At 45.2% G+C, this 27,107-nt stretch overlaps 1 protein-coding gene across 5 annotated transcripts in view; it reads left to right on the top strand.

Annotated features, from left to right (window-relative positions):
* The window catches only part of ORMDL3 (ORMDL sphingolipid biosynthesis regulator 3), a 32,154-nt gene extending 9,380 nt beyond the window's left edge, over positions 1–22,774 (top strand). For 2 of the 5 annotated variants that reach the window (XM_035137138.2, XM_035137142.2), the window contains 4 exons: positions 3,127–3,181; positions 7,025–7,216; positions 15,096–15,247; positions 16,728–22,774. In XM_035137138.2, coding sequence (XP_034993029.2) covers positions 7,043–7,216; positions 15,096–15,247; positions 16,728–16,863 — 462 coding nt within the window. In that variant the 5' untranslated portion in view covers positions 3,127–3,181; positions 7,025–7,042 and the 3' untranslated portion in view covers positions 16,864–22,774. Of the gene's footprint in view, positions 1–3,123; positions 3,182–7,024; positions 7,217–15,095; positions 15,248–16,727 lie in introns of all 5 variants that reach the window. The other 3 variants (XM_035137139.2, XM_035137140.2, XM_035137141.2) reach the window with 2 other exon arrangements.
* The last annotated feature ends 4,333 nt before the right edge of the window (positions 22,775–27,107 follow it).

Raw genomic sequence — 27,107 nt, 5'->3', positions numbered from 1 at the left:
CTATCCTTGCCCTAGAGGAAGACGAGAAAGCCAAGATAGCTTCTCAGAATAGGTCCTCTGTCTGGTTCTCCAGGTACGGATCGAGCTTTTTTCCTGTGGCTCATTTCATTTGCTAAACAGGCAACATCCGTAGGAGTACTGGGTGTTAAGGATGCAGCTACAGTGCCCTAAATCTCAGTTCAGCCCAGAGGATGTAGCTGTTGCATTGATTTAAACTGCACTGACATGAGCAGATCCATAAACTACTTTGCACAACCAACTGATCCTGATTTGTAATGTGCTTGCTTCAGATGCAAGGAGGCCTGTGATAAATCATCTTGTTTCAACCCAAAAAGGTACTAAAGGTAAAGCTAAAGGGACCCCTGACTGTTAGGTCCAGTCGCGGACGGAAATGTACTATTAGGTCTTATTTTTGATGTGCTGGACCAGCACAACAGCCCTGTCAAAATGTTAATGGGGTTATAGCTACCGTATCTATAGCCCACCCGTCAGATGTCAATGAAATAAACAACTATCTGACTTTTAGAAAACACCTGAAAGCAGCCCTGTTTAGGAAAGTTTTTAATGTTTGATGTTTTATCGTGTTTTTAATATTCTCTTGGGAGCCCCCAGAGTGGCTGGGGAAACCCAGTCAGATGGGTGGGGTATAAATAATAAGTTATTGTTATTGTTATCTATCTATTCCAAGCTTTTATGGTCTACCCATCACCCGTTGGTCCCCAGGCAGGTTACGCAGGTGGCGCTGACCACCAGGGCCATCTCAAGCACGTCGGGCGCCCGTTTCTTGCCGTGGCTGGTGGGCGGGTCGGCGGTTTGAATCCCTGCAACGGGGAGAGCTCCCATTGCTCTGTTCCAGCTCCTGCCAAGCTAGCAGTTCGAACGCACGCCAGTAAATAAATAGGTACTGCTGTGGCGGAAAGGTAAACGGCATTTCTGAGCGCTCTGGCTTCCGTCACGGTGTTCCATTGCGCCAGAAGCGGTTTAGTCATGCTGGCCGCATGACCCGGAAAGCTGTCTGTGGACAAACGCCAGCTCCCTCAGCCTGAAAGCGAGATGAGCACCGCAACCCCATAGTCGCCTTTGACTGGACTTAACCGTCCAGGGGTCCTTTACCTTACATACATTTTTTTTAAAAAAAAAATGCAACTCAATCAGTCTTCAAGGACAGCCCCAAGTACAGTGGTCAAGTTAGACCCTTCTCTGCGGAGGAAGGGCCATAGCTGCTAAACCAGCTGTAGCTGGCAGTAATCGTCACCAAAGCTACTTGATGATTCACAAGAGTTTTCAAGGCTCTCTAGTATCAGTGCATGTGGAAGCAGCATATTTTGGGGTGGGTGGGAATGTAACTCTTTACATTTATTTATTTTATGCTTATTTATCGCTGCATTCATTTCATAAGAATTTGCAATGGTCAGTGTTTGTGGCGTTTGAACAACTCGCGGCCCTGCCAAGCTAAATGTCACCTGGCAACCTTGGCAAGAGTATTTCCCACTCTGGCAAGGCCACAGGTTCTTGGCTTGCCCGTCTTTCATCCCAGGATAAGCAGCCACATAAATAAAAGTAGGATAAATAAAAGTAGGAGTAGGTACCTAAGGTGTGGCTGGTCCCCACTGGGAGTTCATGCACGTTTGGGTTTGAGGTGTGGCTTTGCTGGCAGAAGAAGCCAGATCTTGACTGCCATGTTTTGAATGATGGGAAGAAACAGCGGACTTCAAGCCCAAACTAGAGCAAGTTCCACTCAAAGCAGATCCATTGAAATTAATGGACCTAGATTAGTTGTGGCCATTAACTTCAATGGGCCTTTTCTGAGCTGAAAACCAGCATTGGATGCAACCCAGTGGGGTTAAAGACCAAAGCAGATGCAGTTAACAGGCGGTTTAAGGAATGGCTGTGGCTCAACCGGAATGACTGTAGCTCATTGGTAGAACATCTGCTTTGCATTCAGAAGGTCCCTGGTTCGACTTGTGGCATTTCCAGGTAGGGGTGTGAGAGATCCATGTTTGAAACCCTGGAGATCTGCATACACCATACTGTTTCCTGCATTGCAGGGGGCTGGACTAGATGACACCCGGGATCCCTTCCAACTCTACAATTCTGTGGTTCTATGACCATGCTGGACCAGAGGTCTAACTCTGTATAAGGCAGCTTCCTTTGTGTTTTAAATACAGAGAGAGTATTCAACAGTGCTCAGTTTCAGTTTTGGTTGTTCATTAGTGTTGCTAATATTGTTCTGTGGATTAGGAGAGCTGTATAGTGGTACCTTGGCAGTCAAATGGCTTAGTTGTCAAACAAATTGGCTCCCAAAAGTTGCAAACCCAGAAGCGAGTGTTCTGGTTTGCAAACGTTCTTTGAAAACCGAACATCCGGCGCGGCTTCCGTGGCTTCCAATTGGCTGCAGGAAGCTCCTGCAGCCAATCGGAAGCCATGCCTTGGTTTTTGAGTCGTTCTGGGAGTCGAAGGACTCCTAGAATTGATTAAATTTGAGAACCAAGGTACCACTGTAATGCTTTGTGAATTTTATCATACAACTTTTCTTGCTGTTGTGCTGTTTCGCCTTTGTTTTTAGTTGCTTTGTTAATAGTGTTTCATAGAAGGCAGTTCTATTTTACTGATGGTTTGCGATCGTTTTGATGATGATTTTGATAATTATTTTATGCGATTACGCTGTGGTTGTGATGTTCTGCTATGTTATCACTTATTGTATATAAGCCGTTTGGGACTCACATGAGTGAAAGCTGACGGCAGTCTCAATGAGGACTCTGAGACTTCATTTAACAGACTGAGCCACAGCAACGCGTGGCCGGGCCAGCTAGTAGAAATATAAGAAACGAAACGAGTTGTTCAATAAACGCAGCGAAAGGGGAGGACATTCTCAGTTTAACAACAATACGGGTGCGTGGGTAAGGGGTGCTAAATCCCACCCACCTACAATTTACCACCCTACAGCACCTCTTCCCAAGCACCATTTGTCAATCAGTCCATCGCTAATAGATGAGCCCAGTCAGAGATTTGGGAGTGGGGTTCTGCGTGCTGCACACCACGTGCTCCTTTTTTGTTTTGTTTTGCTTCTAACAATGTATTTTCCTTTCTCTCTCCACGACCACCCCTCCCTTTCTATTTAAGCAGAACGGGAGCTGTCTCTAGTTCCACTCTGATACGTCAGTTCTGCCCTGCTGGAGAGGTAAGCAAGGATTAAAGTCTGACAGCTTATCAAACACTCTCCCATATTTGCGCAAGTCCTTGGTTGGCTGCAGTGGTATGAAACCTCGGTCAGGAAACCGCTCAGTTGTGTCTGTCTTTTACGACCAGAGAAAAGAAAAAGAAAAATTGCTTCAGCAGTCTGAACTTTGCCCTCCAGTGCAAGGAGATGTTTTCCTGTGCAATCCCAGTTTTGAAGCCTCGGTGGACGATTGAAGTCCCCTCCCACCATGCTGTTCCTAGCCATAACCACGGAGATAAGAAAGGCTAGGCCTCAGGGCTGCCGGGCCCTTACCTCTTCTAACACACATTTGCCTGCTCGAGGACGCGACTTTGCGCCGTGCTGTAGTCATCAGTAAAACAAAACTCCACTTGCAATTTTTTTTAAAGCCTCATAAAATGCTTTGCCGAAACAGGTTGTTAATTTTTATAGCTCGGTATTTTCTCTCTTTTTTAATTGGTCTTTTAAACTAACGCCCAATTGCTGCCATAGTTCCAGGATAATAGCTGGAGCTTCTGCAAGGCAAATGTTCATGAATAGAGAGGGGCGATAGTAGTGTGTGTGTGTGTGTGTGTGTGTGTGTGTGTGTGTGTGTGTGGAGAGAGAGAGAGAGAGAGAGAGAGAGAGAGAGAGAGAGAGAGAGAGAGAGAGAGAAGCTCTTGGACAGAAGTGGTGTCTGATAATGCCTTTTATTGGCCAGCTTCATGTGCCGATCTCGGATCAGAAGGGTGTGTAAAGAAATGTTGTGGCTGGTCACATACCTGTAGAACTCCCTTTGGGAAGGAAAACATATGGACCAGGTATCATGTTCTTATATGCACAAGAATGTGAACAGCAAGTAATATAGGAAGCGGACTTAAACTGAGTCAGGCAAGTGGTCTATCTAGCTCAGTATTGTCTGCACTGACCAGTAGCCACTCTCCCAAGGTTTCAGACAGGGACATTCCCAGTCCTACCTGGAAATGCCGGGAATTGAAGCCACGACATTTCATACACAAAGCAGATGTTCTTCCACTGAGCTATGGTCCTCCCTCCATGTACAAATTACTAGATCAATGGGGAATCCACACTGCAGTGACAAAAAAAACCATGGAAATGCTGTCCAGCTATTGATTTTTCGGGTGTATAAGAATGGGGGAAACCCAAGAAGCCAGCCAGAAAAGTGGGACGTATGAGTATGTATGTTAGAAGCAGAGAACCGTGTCAATCCAAGATTACTCTTTTTTAAAAGCAATACATAATTGGTGTCTGGATAGCCCCACTAGAAAAAATGCTATGGATGAACCTTTGCTTTAAAATGAGTGAGTGGATTGTGCCCTACTGTTAAGCAGGCTGATGTGCAGGTAAAGGACCCTTGTTGGGTGAATTCAGCCTAGAACAGGAGGTTCTATAAATAGCTACAGAAAATGTGTCTCACTTGCATCCCAGCTGCGTAGATAGCAGCCCACAGACAGGCCAGATGTTTGGGATCTGACTGAGATTACATGAAGCTTGAAGGACAGAGCAGCTACGGAAGCAAGTGCTCTCGCACTCTCCCTCTCCCCGCCCCCCAATCAAAGTGGCCAGGGCAATGCAGAAGGCAGAACTACAGACTCTATAACAGCATTTGTGAACATCTGGTGTCCACGCTGCCTAATGATGCAAGAGGCCGGACTGCAGCTGCCTTGATAATTAGGGCACATTCATTGTAGAGAACAGATAATTAAGACATTTTGGAAATGGGTGCCATGGGAAACTCCTAGGGTAGAGTAGGAGGAAGTTGAAGTGCAATGTGCATATTCTGCCAGTTGCAATTGTATTGCATGCAAATTGGATAGTTGTACGGTGCTCCTTTATGGGACTGTTTTGAAAGGCTTGCTGAGAAGAATTTAAGCAAAGCAGAGAGTGGCTGTATATAGCTCATTGTAGGAACACCTGCTTTGCAAACAGAAGGTCCCAGATTTAATCCTCAGCATTTCCAGGTAGGGATGGGGAAGACCTCTGCATGAAAACCAGGAGAGCTATTACTAGCCTTGGCTAACATGGTGTCTTCCAGATGTTTGAGACTATAACTCTTCAGCCCCAGGCAGCACAGCTGGAGGGCGCCAGGTTCGTGAAGGCTAATGTAGACTCTACTGAGCTGGGTGGGGCAGTAGTGTGACTCTGGAGTAAGGCAGCATCCCATGTCCATTCAAAAGTGTTGCATGGATGCTGAATGGCATTACTAAAGAAGAGGCAGGAACCAAGGCACCCTTTAAACTTCTTACACCTTCTGAAACCTGTGGCTGGTCCCTGTTTCCTGTTTAACTGTGCCCCTGGCCATGCTCACTGGAGAGGTGGTGCAGATGTCTTTTTAAAAACATTGCGATGTTGAGTGTGTGTAGCAGAGGAGTCTGTACCGCTGGTCCTCGCCCACGCCCCAAAACTAAATATTGAGTGGGAGATGGATGTGCCTTGACCCTAGCGCATAGAACATGTAAGTGCTGGTTGCCAGAGTGCCACCCCCTTCTTTGCCATCCCTTTTGCCAGCCCTCTTACCTAAATAGGAAACGTTGCCTAATGTGTGTGTTGTTCTGCCTTTGAGTTGCAGCTGTTCGGTCGTCAGGACAAGTGGATCAACTGTGAGAGCAAACATTGCTCCATCTGCTCTATGCATGTATTCATTGACTCTGCAATCGGAGGCTCTGCCTTGCGCTGGCTTCTGAAGCAGGTTGTGGCTGGGGCCCAAACTAGATCCAGCCCTCGTGCGGCTGATTCTTCACCCCGCCCCACCTAAAAATAAACAGCTCCTCCAGGGGTTGAACCATATTGCAGCTGTGGTGCTTTAAACCCTTTACACTTGCTACAGTCACCATTTGGATCGGGATGGGTGTGTGCATGCACACATTCCTTCTCTTTGCAGCAGGAGGAAGGTTTCACATGGTGCAAGCAACAGGGATGGGCCCCCTCTTGATTTGGAGCATAACCACAGTGGGGTGCACACAGGGTTGGGGGTGACCTTCCCCATGCCAAGGTATTACTCCAGCTCCCCCACTTGGCTATTTGTTGTGGGAGGGGGAATCGGCCGCACAAGGATTAAAGATGTGAATGACTTCATGCCCCTCTTGGCCCCGGCACAACTTCGTAAGCCGGAGCATGGCAGCGCATGCCATTGCAAGGTAAAGACACGCCGTGTGCCGCAGATAAAATCAATATGTAATGGCAGTGTGCCTACGTGATTGTGGTGACCGTCGGTGTGAGGATTGTGGGTGTTGCATGTATTTAAGGATGCCTAGATGTGTTTTTGATTGGCTGGAGAGTTCTAAATCTAATTAATGTTAGGACCCTATGCAGTGGTATCCAAAGGAAGGGAATTACAAGATGGCCTCCCAGGTCTACGGGAAGCCAGTTGAGCAGGGATGTGGCTGCCCAGATGATCTTGGTCTGCAACTCCCTTCTCCCCTGATCATTCACCCTGCTGGCTGGGCTTGTTGGGTGGCTGAAGTCCAGCAACACCTGGCACATCTGCTACTGAGCATCTACAAGGGCCGTACCCTCACCTAGCTGCATTCTGAATCAGCCTCGCCCTTTGGTGGGATAATTAGGCTTAACGATATCAGGGTTGATTTACGGAAACATGCAAAAACTGACCCAGGCCAGAAACACATGGAGCCACCTGCTGCGGGGGTGGGGAACCCACAACTCTCCAGACCTTGTCGGACTACAACCCCCATCTTCCCTAGCTGTGGCATGGATGATGGGAGCTGTATGGCCGCAGATTCCCCCAGCTCTGGTCTTTTCCCCCCATATTTGGGAGCTTTTCCTCATCCTGCTAACCTACCTGTGTCCCTCTGTGTTCTGCTGCAGGGCCGCCGAGCTGGGGAGATGAACGTGGGCACAGCTCACAGCGAAGTGAACCCGAACACCCGGGTCATGAACAGCCGGGGCATCTGGCTCTCGTACGTCTTGGGCATCGGCCTTCTGCACGTGATCCTCCTCAGCATCCCCTTCTTCAGCGTCCCTGTGGTTTGGACTCTGACCAACATCATCCACAACATGGTACGGGGAGCCCCTTTTGGAGCAGCTTTGAGTTCCGGTGTTTGGCATTGTAGGCAGAGGGTGCTTCTGCAGGCAGTGCAGGGAGGGGGAAGCCAACACAATTCCCACCCCCACCCCTGTACTCCTTATAACACAGGGGCGGGGAACCTTAGGCCCAGGGTCAAGTACAGGCCTCCAGAGCTCCCTAACTGGCCTTTTTCTTCAGCCCTCCAAGAAATGGCCATCTAGGCTATATGAATGTCTGATGTCTAGACCAGGCAGCAGGCAAGTATCCATCTAGATGCAACTCTTACGCTATCAGCTGGATTGTCCAGAGAGATCCATCAAGTTGTCAGTGCCAAGGATGGGATGGTTGCTATGAGCATGCAAGCTGAGCAGGGAGTCACTCTTTTTTTAAAAAAAAAAGTTTGTGGATTCATCCTAAGCATTGTTGTGCCTACCTGCCAGGTATAAGAGGCATTGATTTTTATTAGGGTCTTGGTGGTGGTGGTGGTGGTGGTTTTTAAATGTGCAAACCAACCCACTTTTAGTCGTGAAATGCTTCTAACGGAGACCTCTTTTCCGACTTCACTTATCTTGTTCTTGCAGTCAGTGTCCATTTTACAATTTCTTAAAGATACTGCACATGTGCCCACGCACGCACATTTATATACGCAGGTAGCTGGTTCAGATTTGACAACCTCCATATAGGAAACTGTGATGCATTATGCCAAGAACCAGTGTGGCGCTTGCATGCTCCCTGGGCTGCCCCCATGCGCTGGATTTTAGCACTTCTATCACGATTACTTTAAACCACTTTAATGCCTGATCTGGGAAACCATGGATTAATCTTGGTTTACTCACCAAGTGTGGTTTTACCACAGTTTCCCAGTTCAGGTGTAATGGGAAACTATGGTTTAAATTGACTCTGGACCACTAAAGCTTTGTGCAGGAGGGGGGATGGGGGGTGGAGCGCAGGGTTTATTGAGGATTAGTAAGCCATCTGAAAGACACGGGTGGCGCTGTGGGTTAATCCACTGAGCCTAGGGCTTGCCGATCAGAAGGTCAGCGGTTCGAATCCCCGCAACGGGGTGAGCTCCCGTTGCTCGGTCCCAGCTCCTGCCAACCTAGCAGTTCGAAAGCACGTCAAAGTGCAAGTAGATACATAGGTACCGCCACAGCGGGAAGGTAAACGGCGTTTCCGTGTGCAGCTCTGGTTCGCTAGAAACAGCTTTGTCATGCTGGCCACATGACCTGGAAGCTGTACACCGGCTCCCTCGGCCAATAACGCGAGATGAGCGGCGCAACCCCAGAGTCGGACACGACTGGACCTAATGGTCAGGGGTCCCTTTACCCTTTAAGCCTTCTGAAAAACCTCATACATGCTTCTACCCCACCTCCTGCTTTTGTTTTGTGCAAACCTGAGGCTGTTAAGGGGAGAAAATCCTCCCGAAACCCATTGGGAAAACAAAAAGAATATCCCAGTTTGAATACCACACCAGTTTGGAAGGTCATGGCTTCACCCTAAGGAATCCTGGGAAGTGTAGTTTGTTAAGGATGCTGATAGTTAACAACAGGAGACCCTCAATAGAGCTAGGCTTTCCAGAGTTCCCTGGGAAAGAGGGATTGATGGTAGGGGGTTTCAGCAGCCTGAAAACAAACTGCAGTTCCCAGCATTCAGTGACAGTTCACGGTGCTATAGTACAGTTTTAAAGGTCTACTGCAGGCACCCCCAAACTTCGGCCCTCCAGATGTTTTGGCCTACAACTCCCATGATCCCTAGCTAACAAGACCAGTGGTCAGGGATGATGGGAATTGTAGTACAAAACATCTGGAGGGCCGAAATTTGGGGGTGCCTGGTCTACTGCAAATGGGGGACTAAAGCTCACAAAACAGGCTGCACAAGGTGTGAAAGTACAATTTAAAATAATCATAATATAATTTTAAGGATGATGGCTGTGGTGTGCCTTAGCAGGGGCTCATTCTCCCTCGTCCTTAACATCCATATTTCTGGGCATCTCCCCCCCCCCAAAAAAACCCCACAGTTAACCTTAATCTGCTTAGCCTAATATCCAGACGCTATCTCAGCGCAGACATGGCAGCCTGCTGGCTTATGCCCTGTGCTCATAGTGGTGCATCATTTTGCATCTAGCCAGGGGCGGTGGGGGTGGGGAGCAGCTCTCCCGGCGGGTCACCCCATCTGCTCTGCATGCAATTATTTCTTCACTTTAGCAGTAAAAACAACCGAGAGTGACAGCTATGTGCTGTTTGGCTTCCTTCCCCTCGGATATATTTAACGTGTCACTGGCCCTGTAGGGCGTCTCGCTCAGGATTGTTAGGAGGGCTTTTTATAACTGCGTCAGCGTAGAGAGATGCACTTGCTGTGTTTTGTTTCCACACCGTGATTGTATTCCAAAGCATATGCATTCATCTAAGTCCAGGGAGTGAGGAAACTCAGGCCTAGGGGGCTGGATTTGGCCCTCAAGACATTTCTGCCTGGCCCTCACGTCCCTTCCCAGGCCACACCCCTCACTCGTCTGACTCTGCGCCCTTGTCTCGTGATTTTTACTGGACCGAAATTTGTCTACATGCATGCCTGGATGTAGGCGAGAGTTTGGCCTCACTCGCCACTGGTATGTGGCCCTTGGAAGACCCCGCCCATGAGAGAATGCGGCCCTTCGTTGCCCCTGATGTAACTGGCATCTAAGAAAAAATATGTCAAAGAGAGAGAGGCTGATGCACACACGGGGGGGGGTCTCTCTCTCTCTCTCCTGGCCACCTACTGTGGAACAGCGAGAGAGACCCTAGCCCAGGCACCCCCAAACTTCGGCCCTCCAGATGTTTTGGCCTACAACTCCCATGATCCCTAGCTAACAGGACCAGTGGTCAGGGAAGATGGGGATTGTAGTCCAAAACATCTGGAGGGCCAAAGTTTGGGGATGCCTGCCCTAGCCGGCATTCAGCTGGACCCCAGAATGAGTGAATTGCCCTCAGTACCCACCTGACCTCAGTTGAGCAACTTCGTTGTGACTCTAGTCACCCATTGGTTTCAATGGGACTTAGGTGCAACCACCTTATAATTTGGATCCACCCAATGATTTGCATGGGAAGAACTGAAATCGAAGAGCGTAAGAGCTGGAAAGAATTAACACAAAGGAGTCCGGGCACCTTGGCACCAGTTACTGCCCTGCTTCATTATAATTGCTTCATGACAGGATGAGCTTAAGATGATTTGCAACTGGGAGTCGCCAGCTCACAGATTTTATCTGCTGCTTTTGTTCTATTTCAAGGCTTCCCCACCCCCGCTACGTAGGAAGCGAACACTGTACAGCCTCCAGATTAAAATTCCAAAGAGCAAGAGTTTCTAGAGTGCTGCAGTAGCCTGTTCCGGGAAACTCAAAGCTTGGTGAAATTGGGGCATCTGCAGCTAAAGGATTGTTATTTGGGCAGCTCATCCTCCTCCTCTTTAGTATGGACATATGGATCTCTCACACCCAGTGCTCATTACCACACCCATCTACTCCAGCTTAATTGCAAAAAGCTACAGCCACCCCTAATTTGCTTAATACCAGTTTAACAAAAACCACCCAGCACCTACTGCATTAATTGAAAATGTGAGGAGAGCCACACTTTTTTGTGCAGGGCAGTTAATAATAATAATAATAATAATAATAATAATAATAATAATAATAATACAGTCATACCTCGGTTTAAGTACGCTTCGGTTTGAGTACTTTCAGTTTAAGTACTCCGCGGACCGTCTGGAACGGATTAATCCACTTTCCATTACTTTCAGTGGGAAAGTTCGCTTCAGGTTAAGTACAGACTTCCGGAACCAATTGTGTACTTAAACCGAGGTACCACTGTCATCATCATCATCATCATTTATTATTTATACCCCACCCATCTGGCTGAGTTTCCTCAGCCACTCTGGGCGGCTTCCAACAAAAGGTTAAAAATACATTAAAACCTCAGTCATTAAAAACTTCCCTGAACAGGGCAGCCTTCAGATGTCTTCTGAACGTCAGATAGTTGTTTATTTCTTTGGCATCTGCTGGGAGGGCATTCCACAGGGTGGGTGCCACTTCCGAGAAGGCCCTCTGCCTGGTTCCCTGTAGCTTCACTCCTCACAGTGAGGGAACTGCCAGAAGGCCCTCGGCGCTGGACCTCAGTGTCCAGATTGAACGATGGGGGTGGAGACGCTCCTTCAGGTATACTGGGCTGGGGCCATTTAGGGCTTTAAAGGTCAGCGCCAACACTTTGAATTGCGCTTGGAAACGTTTGCGAAGGTGTTCAGGGGTAATGGAGGCACACTGAATAACGATGCACCCTTGTGCGTTTTTGCATAGCCTGCAACCCCTGCCAGGTTACAATGAGGGCAGGGTTGTCCAGCTTACAAGCACAAGAGTCCCGTTGGGTCAGGCCAAAGGCCTACCTAGTCCAGTGGCCAACCAGGTGCCTATGGGAAGCCCACAAGCAAGGCAACAGCCCTCTGCCCATTTGTGAGTCCCCCTGCGGGTATATGCAGAGGAGGCAAGCCACTTCTGACATTGGAGGTAGAACGTAGTACCCGCGATAGCTAGTAGCCATTGATGGCCTTTGTGTAATCCTCTTTTAAACCCGTCCAAGTTGGTGACCATAGCTACAACATGTGGGAGTGAGTTCCGTAGTCCACCTATGCTCCATGTGAAGAAATGGCTTTCTTCTGTCGGTGGCGCAGCCACATCTGGCGCAAGTGGGGTGGAGTTGCCAAACCCCTGGCAGGCCACGATCCATGACTGGCGGGCTGCATTTCAATTGGTAGGGTCGAAGCGTGGAGCCCTGATGTACAGCTGTGTTAAATTTCCCACACCACACATTTATTATTTCATAAAATTTTATATACCGCTTGATTGGGGGGGGGGGGCGGGGAGAGAACTCGAAGCGGTCTACAAATCAGGTAAACCAATAAAATCATCCCTTAAAAATTTACAACCATAATTTAAAACAGTATTTCCCAAACTTGGGTCTCTAGCTGTTTTTGGACTAGAGTTTTCCATCATCCCCAACCACTGGTCCTGCTAGCTAGGGATGATGGGGGTTGGTAGTCCCAAAACAGCTGGAGACCCAAGTTTGGGAAATATACAGAAGGTCAAAACCACAACAGAATAGACTAAAATAAGTCAAAACTCATACAAACTTTCTAAACATTTGGGTAGGCATGTCTAAACTAAACAAGAATGTCTTTGCCTGGTGCAGAAAGGAATCCAGTGAAAGCGGCTGCCTTGTTACCGTATCAATAGGCAGGGAGTGCCAAACTAAACAAGTTCTTACAGGTGCGGTTGCAGGTATTATGTGGCACTTTGGAGAAGTGCCAATTCTGTTGATTGAAGTGGTCAAGTGGGCACATATGGTAGGCTAGCTGCTATACGTCCAGAATTTCCCAGACATATCCGGGATTCGTCCGTCGGAAATAGCGTCCATACGGAATTTCAAAAAATTGGTAAAAATGGCAACCCGTGTCGGTCGTGTTAATTTTGGGGCAAATTTCCTTTTTTTAAAAAAAAGCCCCAAAACTTCAAAGCTCAACAACTTTGCCCACAAAAAAAGCTAATAGCTTTTATGTCCGGACTTTCACTTTTTGAAATATGGCAACCCTAACATTTGGGGTAAGATGACGTCATAGTTAAACGGGTCCCAAGTACTTAAGAGCGTTATATACCGTGTTTCTCTGAAAATAAGACACCGTCTTATATTTATTTTTCCTCCAAAAAAAACACACCACGGCTTATTTTCAGGGGATGTCTTATTTTTTAATCAACCATGCATAAATATTTTGCACCGAGCACCCTGTGGGTGAAAGCAATTGCATGCAATTAAAGCTTGCATCAACCATGCATAAATATTGTACTTTTGCACCAAGCAAATGCACCCTGGGGGTGAAAGCAATTGCATGCAAGCTTGCATTAACCATGCATAAATATGCATAAAGTGGGCAAGGCAAGAAAAGAAAGGTACCGTACCGGTAGCTTTTTGCAACTGGGCTTCGGGGCTCGGCGTGGCGCGCACTGCGGCTCTTGCCGGGTTCCGCTCGGTTGGGGCTCCACGTGGCACACACTGCTGGGCATTTCGGCGGGGCAGCAGCATCCGGTTCCAGGCACCGACAGGCATCTTCCTCTTCCATGGCACCATCCAGACCTGCTCCCACCACTACAGCTTATTTTTAGGGTATGTCTTATATTTTGTCAACGCATGAAAATCCTGCCATGGCTTATTTTATAGGTACATCTTATTTTATGGAAACACGGTACTAATAGTAACACCTTGAACTCTGCCCGGTGGCCGATCGACAACCAGTGCAGAGCCCTGAGCACAGGTGTTACGTGCTGAAAAGGCATTCTGCACTAACTGCAGCTTCTGGGTCAAGGGCAAAGGAAGCCCCACAAAGAGCGCATTGCAGCAATCCAATTTTGAAGTAACCGGTGCATGAACAATTGTAGCTAGGTTCTCCCAGTCCACGAGACCTATGTGTATTACAGGTGGCAAGCTGCCTCCTCCATACCTGTGAAGAGCACATGTGCATCTTAGTTGCCGCTGCCATCTGCAATACTTAGGGCAGATTAGGAATTTGCACACAGGCCTGGCTCAAGGCATTTTGTTAGTGTGGTGTGAAATCTGAATAGGCACCCCTCTCTGCCCTGGGTACCGTCGGTCACGCAGATGCCAATAACCGGTGTGGCACAATTTGTGACCTAGATTTCTGTGTAGGAAATCTGTCTTGCATAGAGCGCCGGCCCTTTGAAAAATTATGTATGTGACACTTTGCCTCCAAAAAAAGAGCAGGGAGGGGGCTGCCTCTTGAGGCCCCAGTTATATTTTTATGTGCATTACAGCATCTGAATTTCTTAGCACTGCTTCGTAGGCAGCAGAAGTGGCAACAGCTCCCCCTGCCAGCACAAATGTATGAATGACGTATTCCATGCTAGTTCACTGCTCAGTGCTTCCTCCTGCTTTTTTTCTTCTTCGTCCTTCCTTGGATCAGAATAAAAAAAATCCTTCAGTAGCACCTTAAAGACCAACTAAGTTTTTATTTTTGTATGAGCTTTCATGTGCATGCACACTTCTTCAGATACACTTGAAACAGAAGAGTCAGACCCTTATGTATATACAGAGGGTGGTGGGGGTGGGTGGGAATGGGTGATGGGCTGATGGGAATGGGTGATGGGCTGATGGGAGTGGTAACGACTGCTGATGACAGGTTTACCACTCCCATCAGCCCATCACCCATTCCCACCCACCCCCACCACCCTCTGTATATACATAAGGGTCTGACACTTCTGTTTCAAGTGTATCTGAAGAAGTGTGCATGCACATGAAAGCTCATACCAAAATAAAAACTTAGTTGGTCTTTAAGGTACTACTGAAGGAATTTTTTTATTTTGCTTTGACTCAGACCAACACGGCTACCTACCTGTTCCTTGGATCAGGTTAGCCGAAGCATTATAAGGCTCCGAATATTGCAGCTTTTTTCCTCTGCCTTCCTCTGCCACGTTTTTAAAGGTCGGTCAATAGTCCTCTTTGCGGCACTGCTTTTTGTGGACTTCAGCCAAGCACCTTAGATTGAGGGTTTGTAATAGAATAATAATTACCCTAAATTAGCACTGCATCTGCTCGTTGCCCTCTTTCCTGCTAGGCTACCCTTGCTTCTCATTGAAAAGTGGTTATTCATTGCTTGTGCAGGAACCTTTCCTTCAACACAGCACATCTTTCGCAAGGACGTTGCTGCCTTTTCACCGGTTAAATCGGGAATCGAAATGAGAGAGAGGAAGAAATGAGCGAAGAAGCCCAGGACAGCGACTGAATAGTATTCCCCACTGCCATGTAGCCCTAAAAACACACGTGTGTTTGTGTTTTCTTACAGAGCATGTACATTTTCTTACACACTGTGAAAGGAACGCCTTTTGAGACGCCTGACCAGGGCAAAGCGCGGCTGCTGACTCACTGGGAGCAGATGGATTACGGGGTGCAGTTCACCGCTTCCCGCAAGTTCCTGACCATCACACCAATTATACTGTGAGTGTAAAGGAGGGCTTGGGACTGTGCTTATAAGGCTAGGTGCAAATTGCTTCTGGATCAGGCCAGAGGCCTGCCAAGCCCAGCATCCCATTCCCGCAACGGCTAGTCTGATACCTACAGGAAACCTGCAAGCAAGAAATGCTGCTGTTCTCCATCAATGATGTCTGTGGTCCTGAGGATGGCATGAAGCCATGTTGACTAGTAGCCATAGGTAGCCTTATCCTCCATGAACTTGCCTCACCCTCTTTTTGAGGCTGTCTAAGCCCTAATGGCCACCCCCACAACTCGCAGCAGGCCAGTTCCATAAATTAACTCTGCACTGTGTGGATAAATACTTTTTCAGACCCACAGAGCTCCTTCCTACCCTTGTGCCCTTAGAGCCATGTTTTCCCAACTTGGGTCTCTGGCTGGTTTTTCTCGACTACAATTCCCACCATCCTTGACCTCACTGGTCTTGGTAGCTTAGGGATGATGGGAGTTGTAGTCCAAAAACAACAGTACCTTAACAGTCTCTGGGTAGTGAGCAATACAATTTGCAACATTAAAAGAAAAAGGGAAAAAGGAAAATTCCTGGAAAAATGAAAAGCTCTTCACCTAGCACCAAGAGAATATATATACCGGTAAGATGTATAAGACTGAATCAGGTAAGTGTTAGAGATGTAATGAGACTGAGGGTACTTTCTATCATATATGGTGGACCTGTAAAAGAGTATTGGGAAATAATTCATAATGAACTGAAAAAAATGTTTAAAAGTACTTTTCCAAAACAACCAGAGTCCTTTTTGTTGGGGATAACTCAGACAGAAATTCCCAGGTGTCAGAAAAGGTTGTTTCTGTATGTCACTACTGCGGCTTGTGTTTTGTTAGCCCAAAAATGGAAAACGAGTGAATAATAATAATAACAATAACAATAACAATTTATTATTTATACCCTGCCCATCTGGCTGGGTTTCCCCAGCCACTCTGGGCGGCTTCCAACCGAATATTAAAAAGAGTACAGCATCAAACATTAAAAACTTCCCTAAACAGGGCCGCCTTCAGCTGTCTTCTGAAAGTAGAATAGTTACTTATTGCCGAGTGAAGTCCCGACTGGCAACTTAAACTGATGGAATAATCGCAGCTTGAGGACCTAACGTATGGAATAAGAGAACAAGAGGAACATATGTTTAAAGAAGATTGGAAAATGTTTATTGAATATATGGGGGGGTGGACATTTGAAAACATGGGCAGCATAATTCAGATAAATTCAACAGTGCAAATAAGTTTTGATGGATGTAATAATGGAATACAGAATGGTTTAGTTTATATAAAATGTGCAGGTGTTTGTGCTGTGCAAAATGAACCATGGAAGGAGAGGAAGGGAAGTCATTGATATTTTAAGCCTCCGTAGTTCCATGTTTCAACCCTCAGCATGGGCTAGTTGAGGGAATTGGGCCATACGCGATTCAATTCTCTCCTCCTCTTCTTTCCTCCGCAGTTATTTCCTTACTAGCTTCTACACTAAATATGACCGGGTACACTTCATCATCAACACCATCTCCTTGATGAGCGTCTTGATCCCCAAACTACCCCAACTGCATGGCGTACGCATCTTTGGGATCAACAAGTACTGAGCCCGGGTGTCTTTTATATTCCCTTCTGGTGAGCTGTGAGAGGCCAGCAGCGTGAGAACCCTGTTTCCTTCGTTCCGGCTGCGTCTTCAGGATACACTTCCACACAATGGCTCCTTTTTAAAAATTTAATTTCCTTTTAAAATGAGCACATGTTGCGCAGGATTCCAAGATCCGACAGAGAACGCAGACGGCTCAAACGATGCTTGAATCCTGGGTAGAGTTTAGCTTGGAAGAGAGACGAAGGGTGGGGTGGGGAGCTTAAAACGTATTTATTATTATTACTGTTATTTTATTTTTCAAGAATCTGAAAATAGATGCAGACACCACTGAGATTTGAAAGGTACTCATAGCTTGCTCTCTGGGTAATGGAAAACATCCAGCCCAGAAGACTTGGGCAGGTATAGAAAGGTAGGAGCCTGTTGCAAGGCGATGTTTAGGATAAAAGCAAATGCACTTTAATATAAAGTTGTCCCCTTTGGGGTTTTTTTTTTTTTGACATGCTCATCAAAAGGGCTATATCAGAAATTTTGAGATGCACACTAGATATAGATTTCTTTGTGAGTTTGGAAACCTTAGCTGATCATTTATAAATACATTTTAATTATTTGGTAGGGCAGTTGGGACAGGTTCTCATTTCTTCTTGCTGGAGCATGAACCGGGTTTTCCCCCCCCCAGTTACAAAAGCAATGCTCTTCAGAGTCTTCTTTGAAAAGCATTTGCATCAAAGCTTTTCACTCTCTGAGGTTGAGGGAGTGGGGAACTCCGCATGGCAGGTTGAGAACACAACCCAGGGACGAGAAGGAAGAGGGAAGAAATGTTTTGACACTTGCTTTGCAGTGGTTGCCACATTTCGACAGTCGCGGCTGCCTCATTGCGGCGTCTCTTCTGGATGGGAGAGCCAATGGCTGAAAGACATTGAAGCATGGATGGTTTATTTTGACATTATACAATGACGGCGGTGGAGAAGGCACGAGATGAGGCCAAAGGACCCAGGCCTCGTTTCCAATCTCTCTCGGTTGGAAATCCAGCATAAGTTGATCATCATAGAATCATAGAGTTGGGAGAGACTACAAGGGCCATCCAGTCCAACCCCCTGCCAAGCAGGAAACACCATCTTGCTGGAACACCAACCATTAGGTTGGTTAGGTACCACTCTTCGTTGATTCATTCACTGATTCATGCCAGCACTGGGATTCAGAGAGAGTTATCTTGTTGCTGCCCTCTGTGATGTCTAACTAAGATGCTGCTTGTTTCCACCCCTGTGGTTTAATGGGCTTTTGCTTTAGTGCCCCACTGTGTCAGAATAAAAAAACCCTGTGCTGCTCTGTCACCTAGAATGCAGATAGTTTGGTATATGGTTGACTGCTGGTTGGTCTGCTTTCTAAACAGCGGTACAGCAAGGAGGAGGGTTTTCTTCTGCTAATGGATTCGTAAGTGGGTTTATTTCTTTCTGATGCTTCTGTTGGGGGGGGGGGGAGAAACAGACCCTGAGAGCTATAATACGTTATGTCATATAATCGCTAACAACCTTTTAAGGTGCAGGCTGCAATTCAATCATGCGGACATCAAGAAAAACTTGTGTCAAGTTTTGATCATCAAGATCATAGGTATGTGAGTTTGGTGGTTCTTGTCAATGTTGTGTCCTTTATAATACAATTTCCCTCTCCTTATCCACCCCGCCCCAGGAAATGCACACATTGCTAGCTAGGATATGAATTTTATAATGGAATTTAAACAGCCTGTGTATTCCCTGGAATCTGTTTCTCAGACTTGTTAGCTTGGCAACTGAAATGTTTCCTTACCCCACTGTACTGGGGAGGCATCTAAACATTTGAGGCCGGTGCCAATAATTCGCAAGTTGTTTTTCCAGCTTTAGAACCATTTGAGACACTTCCCTGAAAGGAGGAGGAGGGCATTTTAAACATCACCTCTGCTTTTAGCAGTATCTAGAAAGCCCACCTGGTTTCTCAAAGGCCACATTAGCAGTGGTGATGCTCTTGGGCTATGCAGCAAGCAGAGGTGCTGGCTTGGGCAAAGAGGTTTAAAAGCCTTCCGCCAAGCCCAGTATCGTTAAAGGGATGGGGGTTGCCCCCTTTTTTCTCGTTATCAGATTTGGTACATTCTACGTAATAAAACATGATTTTAGCTGAGGTTGGACTAGATGACTCTTGAGGCCCCTTCTAACTCTACACCTGCAGCAAAAAAAAATATGTAAAGGACAGTTAAGTGTACTTTACTACACAAAGCTTCAGAGACAATGATACAAGAAGCAAAGGAGATTGGAAATGTGGAGGCAGGGGTGGTGAACCTGCGGGACCTCCAGGTGTTGGAGGACTACAACTCCCATAGACCATGAACGTTTGCCATGCCGCCAGCTATGGTTGATGGGAGGTGGAGTTGAATGGCACCTGGAGGGCAGCATGTCCCATCCCCCATCCCCCCGTTGAAAGAAATGCAGTGGAGCTGTGTTGGCACAGCTGCAGCCGAACATTGCTTTTGGGCTTGTCACCTGTATGTTTTAGCAGCATCTATTAAACATTAAAAGCCTCCCTAAACAGGGCTGCCTTCAGATGTCTTCTAAAAAGCTGTTTTTCTCTTTGACGTCTGATGGGAGGGCATTCCACAGGGCGGGCGCCACCACCGAGAAGGCCCTCTGCCTTGCAATTTCCTGTCAGTCAGAGACTTCTCGGTTGGCCAGGTAGAAGTACCAGGTACCTGTTGTCTACCTTTGGTTGCTTGACAGAGCAGGACCTTATCCCTGGTAGTTCCTCAACCTGATGGTCATCTAGCCCTTGTCCTAGCTCAACAACTAGTCATGTTGTCGTCGTTTTGATTGGCATTGACAATTATAATTAAGTGTAGGTATGTGAGTTTGTGAATTAGGAAGGCAATACTAGCTTCGAAATTACAGGTAGGCAATATATACTACTGTTGATGATGACTGGTGTGGACCAGAGCTTGTCATCTAGGCACGGAGAGGGAGGCAGGATCTTCCCGGTGTAATTCTTCTCTGAGAGAAGCAAGTGACCTTCCCTGCTCAATACACCTGCCAGCAAAGTGGGCTAAGAGGATTAACATTGTAAGCTTTTCACCCAAATCCCAGCGCTAAGATGCTGAGCTGCTATTGACCTCCGTTAGAGCCTGTATTTTTTAACTTCCTGTCTAAGGCAACTTGAAAGCAAGGTACTTTTTAAAAATATTCATGAAAAAGGAAGAAAACCAAATTTAATGAAATGTGAAAAATATACTGAGGCTGAGGAACAGACATCATTGGGTTCTCAGAAAAGCAGGGGTGGGGTAGAGATAGGCATTTTAATTTTTCTTCTTCTTGAGTTCAGTTCAATTTGCTTTATCCAGCACTAGCTCTCCCCATTCTACCTCCCATTCTTTATTCTGCAGAAGAAAAACAGCTACTAATACGTCAAAATTCAGTGGAACCAGATGAGCCCAGCTTAAAAGTTGAAATTCAGCAGCGATTTTAAGAAATTTTAAGCAAACGCACAATTTTAACCCTTTGCTCTGATGAAGAAGCAAAAATACCAGGGGAGGGAAACAATCTGCTTCAACGTAGATTTCTGCAATAGAAGTTGTGCTCATTACTTGATGATACGTGCAACTCAATATATGGATAACTTAAAGGGCTTGTGTATTTTTTAGCACTATTCCAATATATAGGTGGTTAAGGCCTTAAACACAGATCTAAGTTGCACTCTTCCGAAAAACAGAATGTTCTTTTGTAAGGGTTATAAATCAGTACCCTACTAAAAAGGAAAAAAATATAGAAAGAGCTCATTAGCACTATGCCTACACACCAGCCAATTTTCATGTCGTTGCTCTGCAAACTTCTGCTCCTACCGCTTCTTTTTCATAATTCTTAGTACTGAGGGGATTGTTCAGAGTAGCCCGTTCACCAGCCACATTGTTCTCAAGCTATTCTAGGCTTGCCTTAGTGACCTGAAGTCCTCCAGATGTTTAGGATGTCCATCAACCCCAGCCAACAAGGCCCAGAGCTCTAGGATGAAGGGAGTTGTAGAGCAACAACATCTGGAGAGTACCAAGTTGGGAAACCGGCTGTTCCAGGCTGTGTCTCCCATTGTCAATCAGAGTTCCTGTTACAGTTAAGCAAAGGGTTTTACAGTTATGAAAATCTAAACAAAACCCTTTACAATGCGAGCTGCCAGCTCACTCTTCTGGCAATAGTTACTGCTGCTAGGAAAGTGAGCTCTAAGAAAGCTTACGTTGTCCACGCCAAGACCAGAATCAGCTGGCAAATTGTTCCTTTACATTAAAAAATATTAAATATTGTGGAAACTTTCAAAACCGAGTGGAGATAAAGAGCTGTGGTCAATCCTATATGCTCATTTGCTGAGGACTTGCTCAGTCCTGTCTTTGTCAAACAGAGCAAGCCCAGTTAATATGGCATGAAACCCATTTGTTTTCCATATTCCCCCATGAAGCTGCTTCTTGGTGCTGACACGAAAGTTCATGCAGTTTCCTTGTTGACCATTTTCTGTAACTCAGTACTGTAGAAAGAGCTGCTTTGCCTAAGTCTGGGCACTCAACATAAAGAAGCAGGTTTCTGTATACTATAAAATTTCGTAGTTGTGGTTTGGGGTGAAATTCCACGGTGTTCTGCGGGCAGCAGAACTTATTAAAGAGGATGCACCATCCTATCATTTTTAATAATTTGGAACCACTTCTGCTATTAGTAAATTGTTCACCTGTATGTACCCCTAATGGACTCTCCCTGGCAGAGGGTAGTGGACATGCATAACTAAGGATGGCAGGGGGGGGTGGGGAGGTATAATTGTCTTGGCTGAGCAGAGTGAGTAGCTATGTGCTTTGTGTCAAGTCTGGAGCCAAAGTGCTGGCAGATACCTAGAACAGGTGGACCTCCTGGTCCTGGTGGGCACCAATTCTAATCACCCTTGACCAATGGCCAGGGTGATAATGGGGGTTGTAGTTCGTCAGTACCTGGAGGTCTGCAGGTTCCCCCTCCCTGGGCTAGAGCAGAAGTTGTTTCTCACAGAGGAGTGTAGCAGGTGTGAAAGATTTGCAGCAGAATTGGATTTGTTATTTGATGATCATCTAATGGTCAACAGAGTTGCTAGTGTCCCTACTCAAATTGCCTGCGGCTCCTTCCTCCAACCGGTACCTAGGGTGGCTTGGTGAGTAGGGACTCTGTGGCTGAACAGCTGTGCACCTGATTCGATAACAACAACAACAACAACAACAACAACAATTCTGTTCCTGACCATGAGAACCTCTGTAGCAGCAGAAGTAATGATAGAACACGCAATTGCACAATGGTCCACTCGAAGATCAGTGGAAAGGAAGCAACCTCTTTCCAAGTTGCCACAAGAAAGTTTTGCTCGAAATAAGTAGAACTGGGTTGTGGGGCTGCAAATGGCCTGCTCCCACCCAGATTAGAGCGGATTTTTGCACCAGGTAAAGCATAGTATCATACGGGCAGGTCATGTATATGTGACCATGCGGGGAGCAGCGTAACAATGATTAAAGGGTCCCTGCCAAAGGCATATGTAGCATTTCTGGAACTCCAGAAACAGAAGGAAAAGGGAAAAGACCAATGAGCTCTTTTCACGACTTAACAGCAAGGTGCTGTGTTTACTACAGGAGCTAATACTTGTGGGTTTAATTGCTAATTTGGCATCAATTGGTTGGTGAGGTCTAGGTTTTTTCTCTTAGCTTTATAGGTTGTTTACTTCATAAGGGTTTAATTAAACAACAACAACAACTATTTTAAAGGTATGGTAGTAAGCTCTTTAGGAGGGCATGGTAGCTGAGTTGTTGCCACAAACTGCATTTTATGATATGTCTGTGGATCGTTCTTTAATTGTAGTGAATTGTATTGATTTACCATTATCTGTGAAATATAATTTTTAGAATGTGAGTGTGAATGTTATTTTCAGAGAGCGTTAAATGTTTTACACCTTTGTGTCGAACATAGAATTACGGTTGTGTTGGGGCTTTTTTAAATCTTCTTTCGTTTCTGGATTTGCTCTCGTTTTGTCGTGTACACGTGAGAAAAGAAAACTTTCATCTGGAGAACTTTCTAAGACAAAGTGTGAATATTATTTTTATGAGTCCTTTCTACAGTATTCAAAGACAAACCAATTAAAGAAAAAATCAGTATTCATGTAATATATCTTGTATGTATTCCTCAAATCTGTATAAATATAAGAAAAGCTCTAATGAGTGAGGTGAGCACCATCCCGCTCTTCCCGACAAAGGAGGATGCCTGAAAAAGACAATGGTGTTTTGACATTGTGTTGAGGGCCTTTTTGATCAGGCCCTTTTTGAGTCGTTTTTCATCCTAATGATAATGATGTGGGAAGCTGCTTTATACCGAGTCAGATCACTGGCCCACCCAGTTCAATATTGTTTATACCAGTGTATCCCAAACTTGGGTCTCCAGCTGGTTTTGGACTACAACTCCCATCATCCCTAGCTAGCAGGACCCAGTGGTCAGGGATGATGGGAACTGTAGTCCAAAACCAGCAGGAGATCCCAAGTTTGGGAAACACTGGCTTATACGGACAGGCAGAAGTTCTCCAGCATTTCAGGCAGGTGTCTTTTTCCAGCCTGACCTGGAGCTGCCACAGGAGCTTCTCAATGCAAAGCAGATGCCCTACCTCTGAGGTAAAAACAGATGGGCCCAATGACCCTTCCCCCTCCCCACATTTTTTTGCAACTTGCTTGCTCTGTCTCTGTCAGCACCATTTAACACACACACACACACACACACACACACACACACACACCAAGGCACATAGCACTTGCACATTAGCACCCAATTTTTCAAAATGTGGAAAAGTAACCCATCCAACACAAGTGGTAGAGGAGCCTGTGAGGAAGGAAGGAGGCAATGGCAGACTTGCTGCAGCCTTATTGAATGAGGAGATTCGTTGCTGGCACAGAACATCTGAGGGAATCAAGAAGAGCGTTGATAAAGACCATCGAAATTTCTCCAGGTAAAGGAACGCCTTTTGAGTTTCCGCTGGGTTTTAGAGCCAAATTTTGCGGTGCACTTAAGACATAGCTGCCAAGTTATCCCTTTTTTACAGGGATTTTCCCTTATGCTGAATAGGCTTCCTCGCGAGAAAAGTGAAAACTTGGCAGCTATGACTTAAGAGGTTCTGCTGAGGAAAACTGCATTTCAGTCAGGCACCAAAGACATTTTTATTCTGCCAGGCTTTTAAGATTTTTTAAAAACTGCATTTAAATCCTCCTCCTTTTTATGCTGCCTTTCAGCAATCCTTTTAAGATATTCTTCTCAGTTGTTATTGTATATATTTGTTGTAACCTACCTTGGGTCACTTTGAGGGCCAATAGGCAGCATATAAATGTTATCTTACAAGAGCCCAAGTAATTATTATTGGGGGGGACAATAAAATAGGCTTTACTTATATTTTAAGTTTTAAATTGATAATAAAGGGTATGAAATGCAACAAAGAATGCACAATATTATATAAAAGGAAGAGGGAGTTTAGAAACTGTTGTTTGGTGTAGATACACCTCTCCAAAAAAAATTAATAATTGGAGCTGCTGTTGTAGTTAATAGGCAATTATTTATTCCACACTAGAGAGTCATTTTGTCAACATTATTCTATGCACGGAAATTAAAAATAAATATGTTACAATTGCTATCAAAAGAAAGCACCCTTCTCCTAGATTTCAGTATAATGAGCTTCTCAGCATGACTAAATTCACCCAAAACTCTTAGGAATCAACTGTCATAATGTGAGTGAAAGCTTTATAAAGGCAATGATGCTAATAAGAAATGAGATAACATACAATTTCAATGCCTGCAATCTCATCATCACTTGCAGGAGTTGCAGATATTAAGAGCAAATTCATTAGCTTAAAGCCACCATTCTTTAGTCTGTCAGCATAACTATCTCAAATGAGTTACGAAATTTGAGTGAACAGAGTTAGGTTTAGGATGATTCAAGTTCCAGGACAAAATTCTACTCCAGCTGAAGATATTGTATACCTACACAAATATCCTCACCATCATGCACCTAAATGATCACAAGGTTCAAATGCCTCCTGTGAAATATGCTACAGTTTGAATTCTTCAGAAATTAACAGCTTCCAAGGAGAAAATTGTAAAACCTTGGGGACAATATGCTGATATTTATAAATAAAGCAAATCTTTCTTTTTTAAAAGAGTATGTTACTACCCCCCACCATTAATAATAATAATAACAATAACAACAATTTATTCTGTGGTTGACAGCCTTGAGCATGCTCAGTTCCAACTTTTCTGTTGAAACTTTTGGGCCACCAGATGGCAGCTACATAAGCATATCTTACAGCCACCAGTAAGGCAGATCCTCCTCCCCTGTCACCTGTCCATCTCACTCATCTTCCAAGTGGGTCACCATCTTCTAAAAATGGAGAAGCAGCTGCTGTGTCTGCTCTTTTTCCACACACACACACACACACACACACACACACAGCTATGGCGCTCTGCAGAGTCACTGCTGTGGACCATATGTGCAAAGCTCGCAGACCTCACATGAGAAGCCCCAGATGACACATCCCATTATAGTTGGGCACTGGCCATGCCCATTGGGGCTGATGAGACTTGTAACCCAGCGACTTCTGGCAGGCCTCTGCTGTTCTATACCAAATGGAGGCCCCATCCTTATCCTGTATCATGTTCCCACTTGCCAGGTTCTTTCCCTGGTGCTGTGAAGAAAGAGGGATGGAAACTTGACCCAGAACTCTCCTTTTAGGAAAGAGGGTGCACTGCAATATTTTGCTGCCCGGCCTACAACCTCCATGTTCATGTCAGTTGGCCTGGTCAGTTTTGTACAACATTCTTGCACCAGACATAATTTTTCAGTTGCTCTGGTCTTTTCCTTCTTGTTTTCTGGCGGTGTCTTGTTTTGCTGCATATGCAAAAGACAAAATTAATCTTCCATCTTCCAACATGGTATGAGTTGTATTTTTAATCATCCCTTCCACAGTAAGGCAATGAAATAAAAAATATACATTAAATGTCCTATTGTTACATTTTTATCCCACCTTTCGTCCAGGGTGGTGTACATAGTCCCCCACCCTACATCTTACAGGTGAAACTCAGAAAATTAGAATATCATCAAAAAGTGCATTTATTTCAGTAATGCAACTTAAAAGGTGAAACCAATATACGAGATAGATGCATGACATGCAAAGCAAAATATGTCAAACCTTTATTTGTTGTAATTGCAATTATTTGTCGTTAGGTGGGTCAATTATAAATGGAATGTAATTAATGAAATGTAATAGCGAGGTTTATTTTTGTTTATTTTTGTATTGTTGTAACTATTTGTTTTATTACTATGGAATTTCCAAAAGAGAGCATTTGTAAAAATTAAAAGAAAATAATAATAATAAGTTGCATTACTGAAATAAATGTACTTTCCGACAATATTCTAATTTTCCGAGTTTCACCTGTATACTCACAACAACAGGTTAGGTTAGGCTGAGAGAGGCAGTGATTGGCCCAAGGTCACCCAGTGAGCTGCATGGCCAAGTGAGGATTTGAACCCAGGTCTATCCAGCACTCTAACCACTGCCTTCAGGCTGTACTTCTGTAACTGAGGAGATAATTTTGCATAGTGCTCAGACCAGAATTGTGAAATATGGTGTTGCAATATCAAGACAAACCACCTTATTTCCCTATAAAAATTACAGTATGGGAGAATGTGAGCGAACATTTCAACTGAGCCACTTTTGAAAGGACAAAGTGTCAGATGCCAAGGCGGTTCAGTAAATGGACCTCCCATAATTGCTGATGGCAAAGCATTGGGGAAGTGCTATATGAAAACAAGCAGTACAGTAGAATTCCTTTCCTGTTTCATAACATTAAGAGAGTTGCTGGGAAAATAATGCAATTGCAAAATAATGCAATTTTACAATAATGATTCACGTCTTCTATATTACTTCTCCTTCGCACTTTTGCCAGCTGACTTGCTTCCTTCTTCCTCTGTACTAGTCAGAGTCTATTTTACACCCTTTATAAAAAAAATGTCATGACTTAGCATGCGGAGGGGGGTTGATTCAGCTCACATTTAAATCTGAATACTGTATATCAAATTTGCACTTTCCAAAATAACATGATAACTGAGTTTTCCAACCAACTACTTTTTTCCCTACAATAAATGCATCATATTAGGCGAAAGTCTTTGCAAAAATGTGTACACAAATGCGTAATCACACAAAAAGTATGTTGA

The sequence above is a fragment of the Zootoca vivipara genome, chromosome 13 (genome assembly GCF_963506605.1).
Source record: "Zootoca vivipara chromosome 13, rZooViv1.1, whole genome shotgun sequence".
Taxonomy (NCBI): domain Eukaryota; kingdom Metazoa; phylum Chordata; class Lepidosauria; order Squamata; family Lacertidae; genus Zootoca; species Zootoca vivipara.
This window is presented reverse-complemented; position numbering and strand designations above follow the sequence as displayed.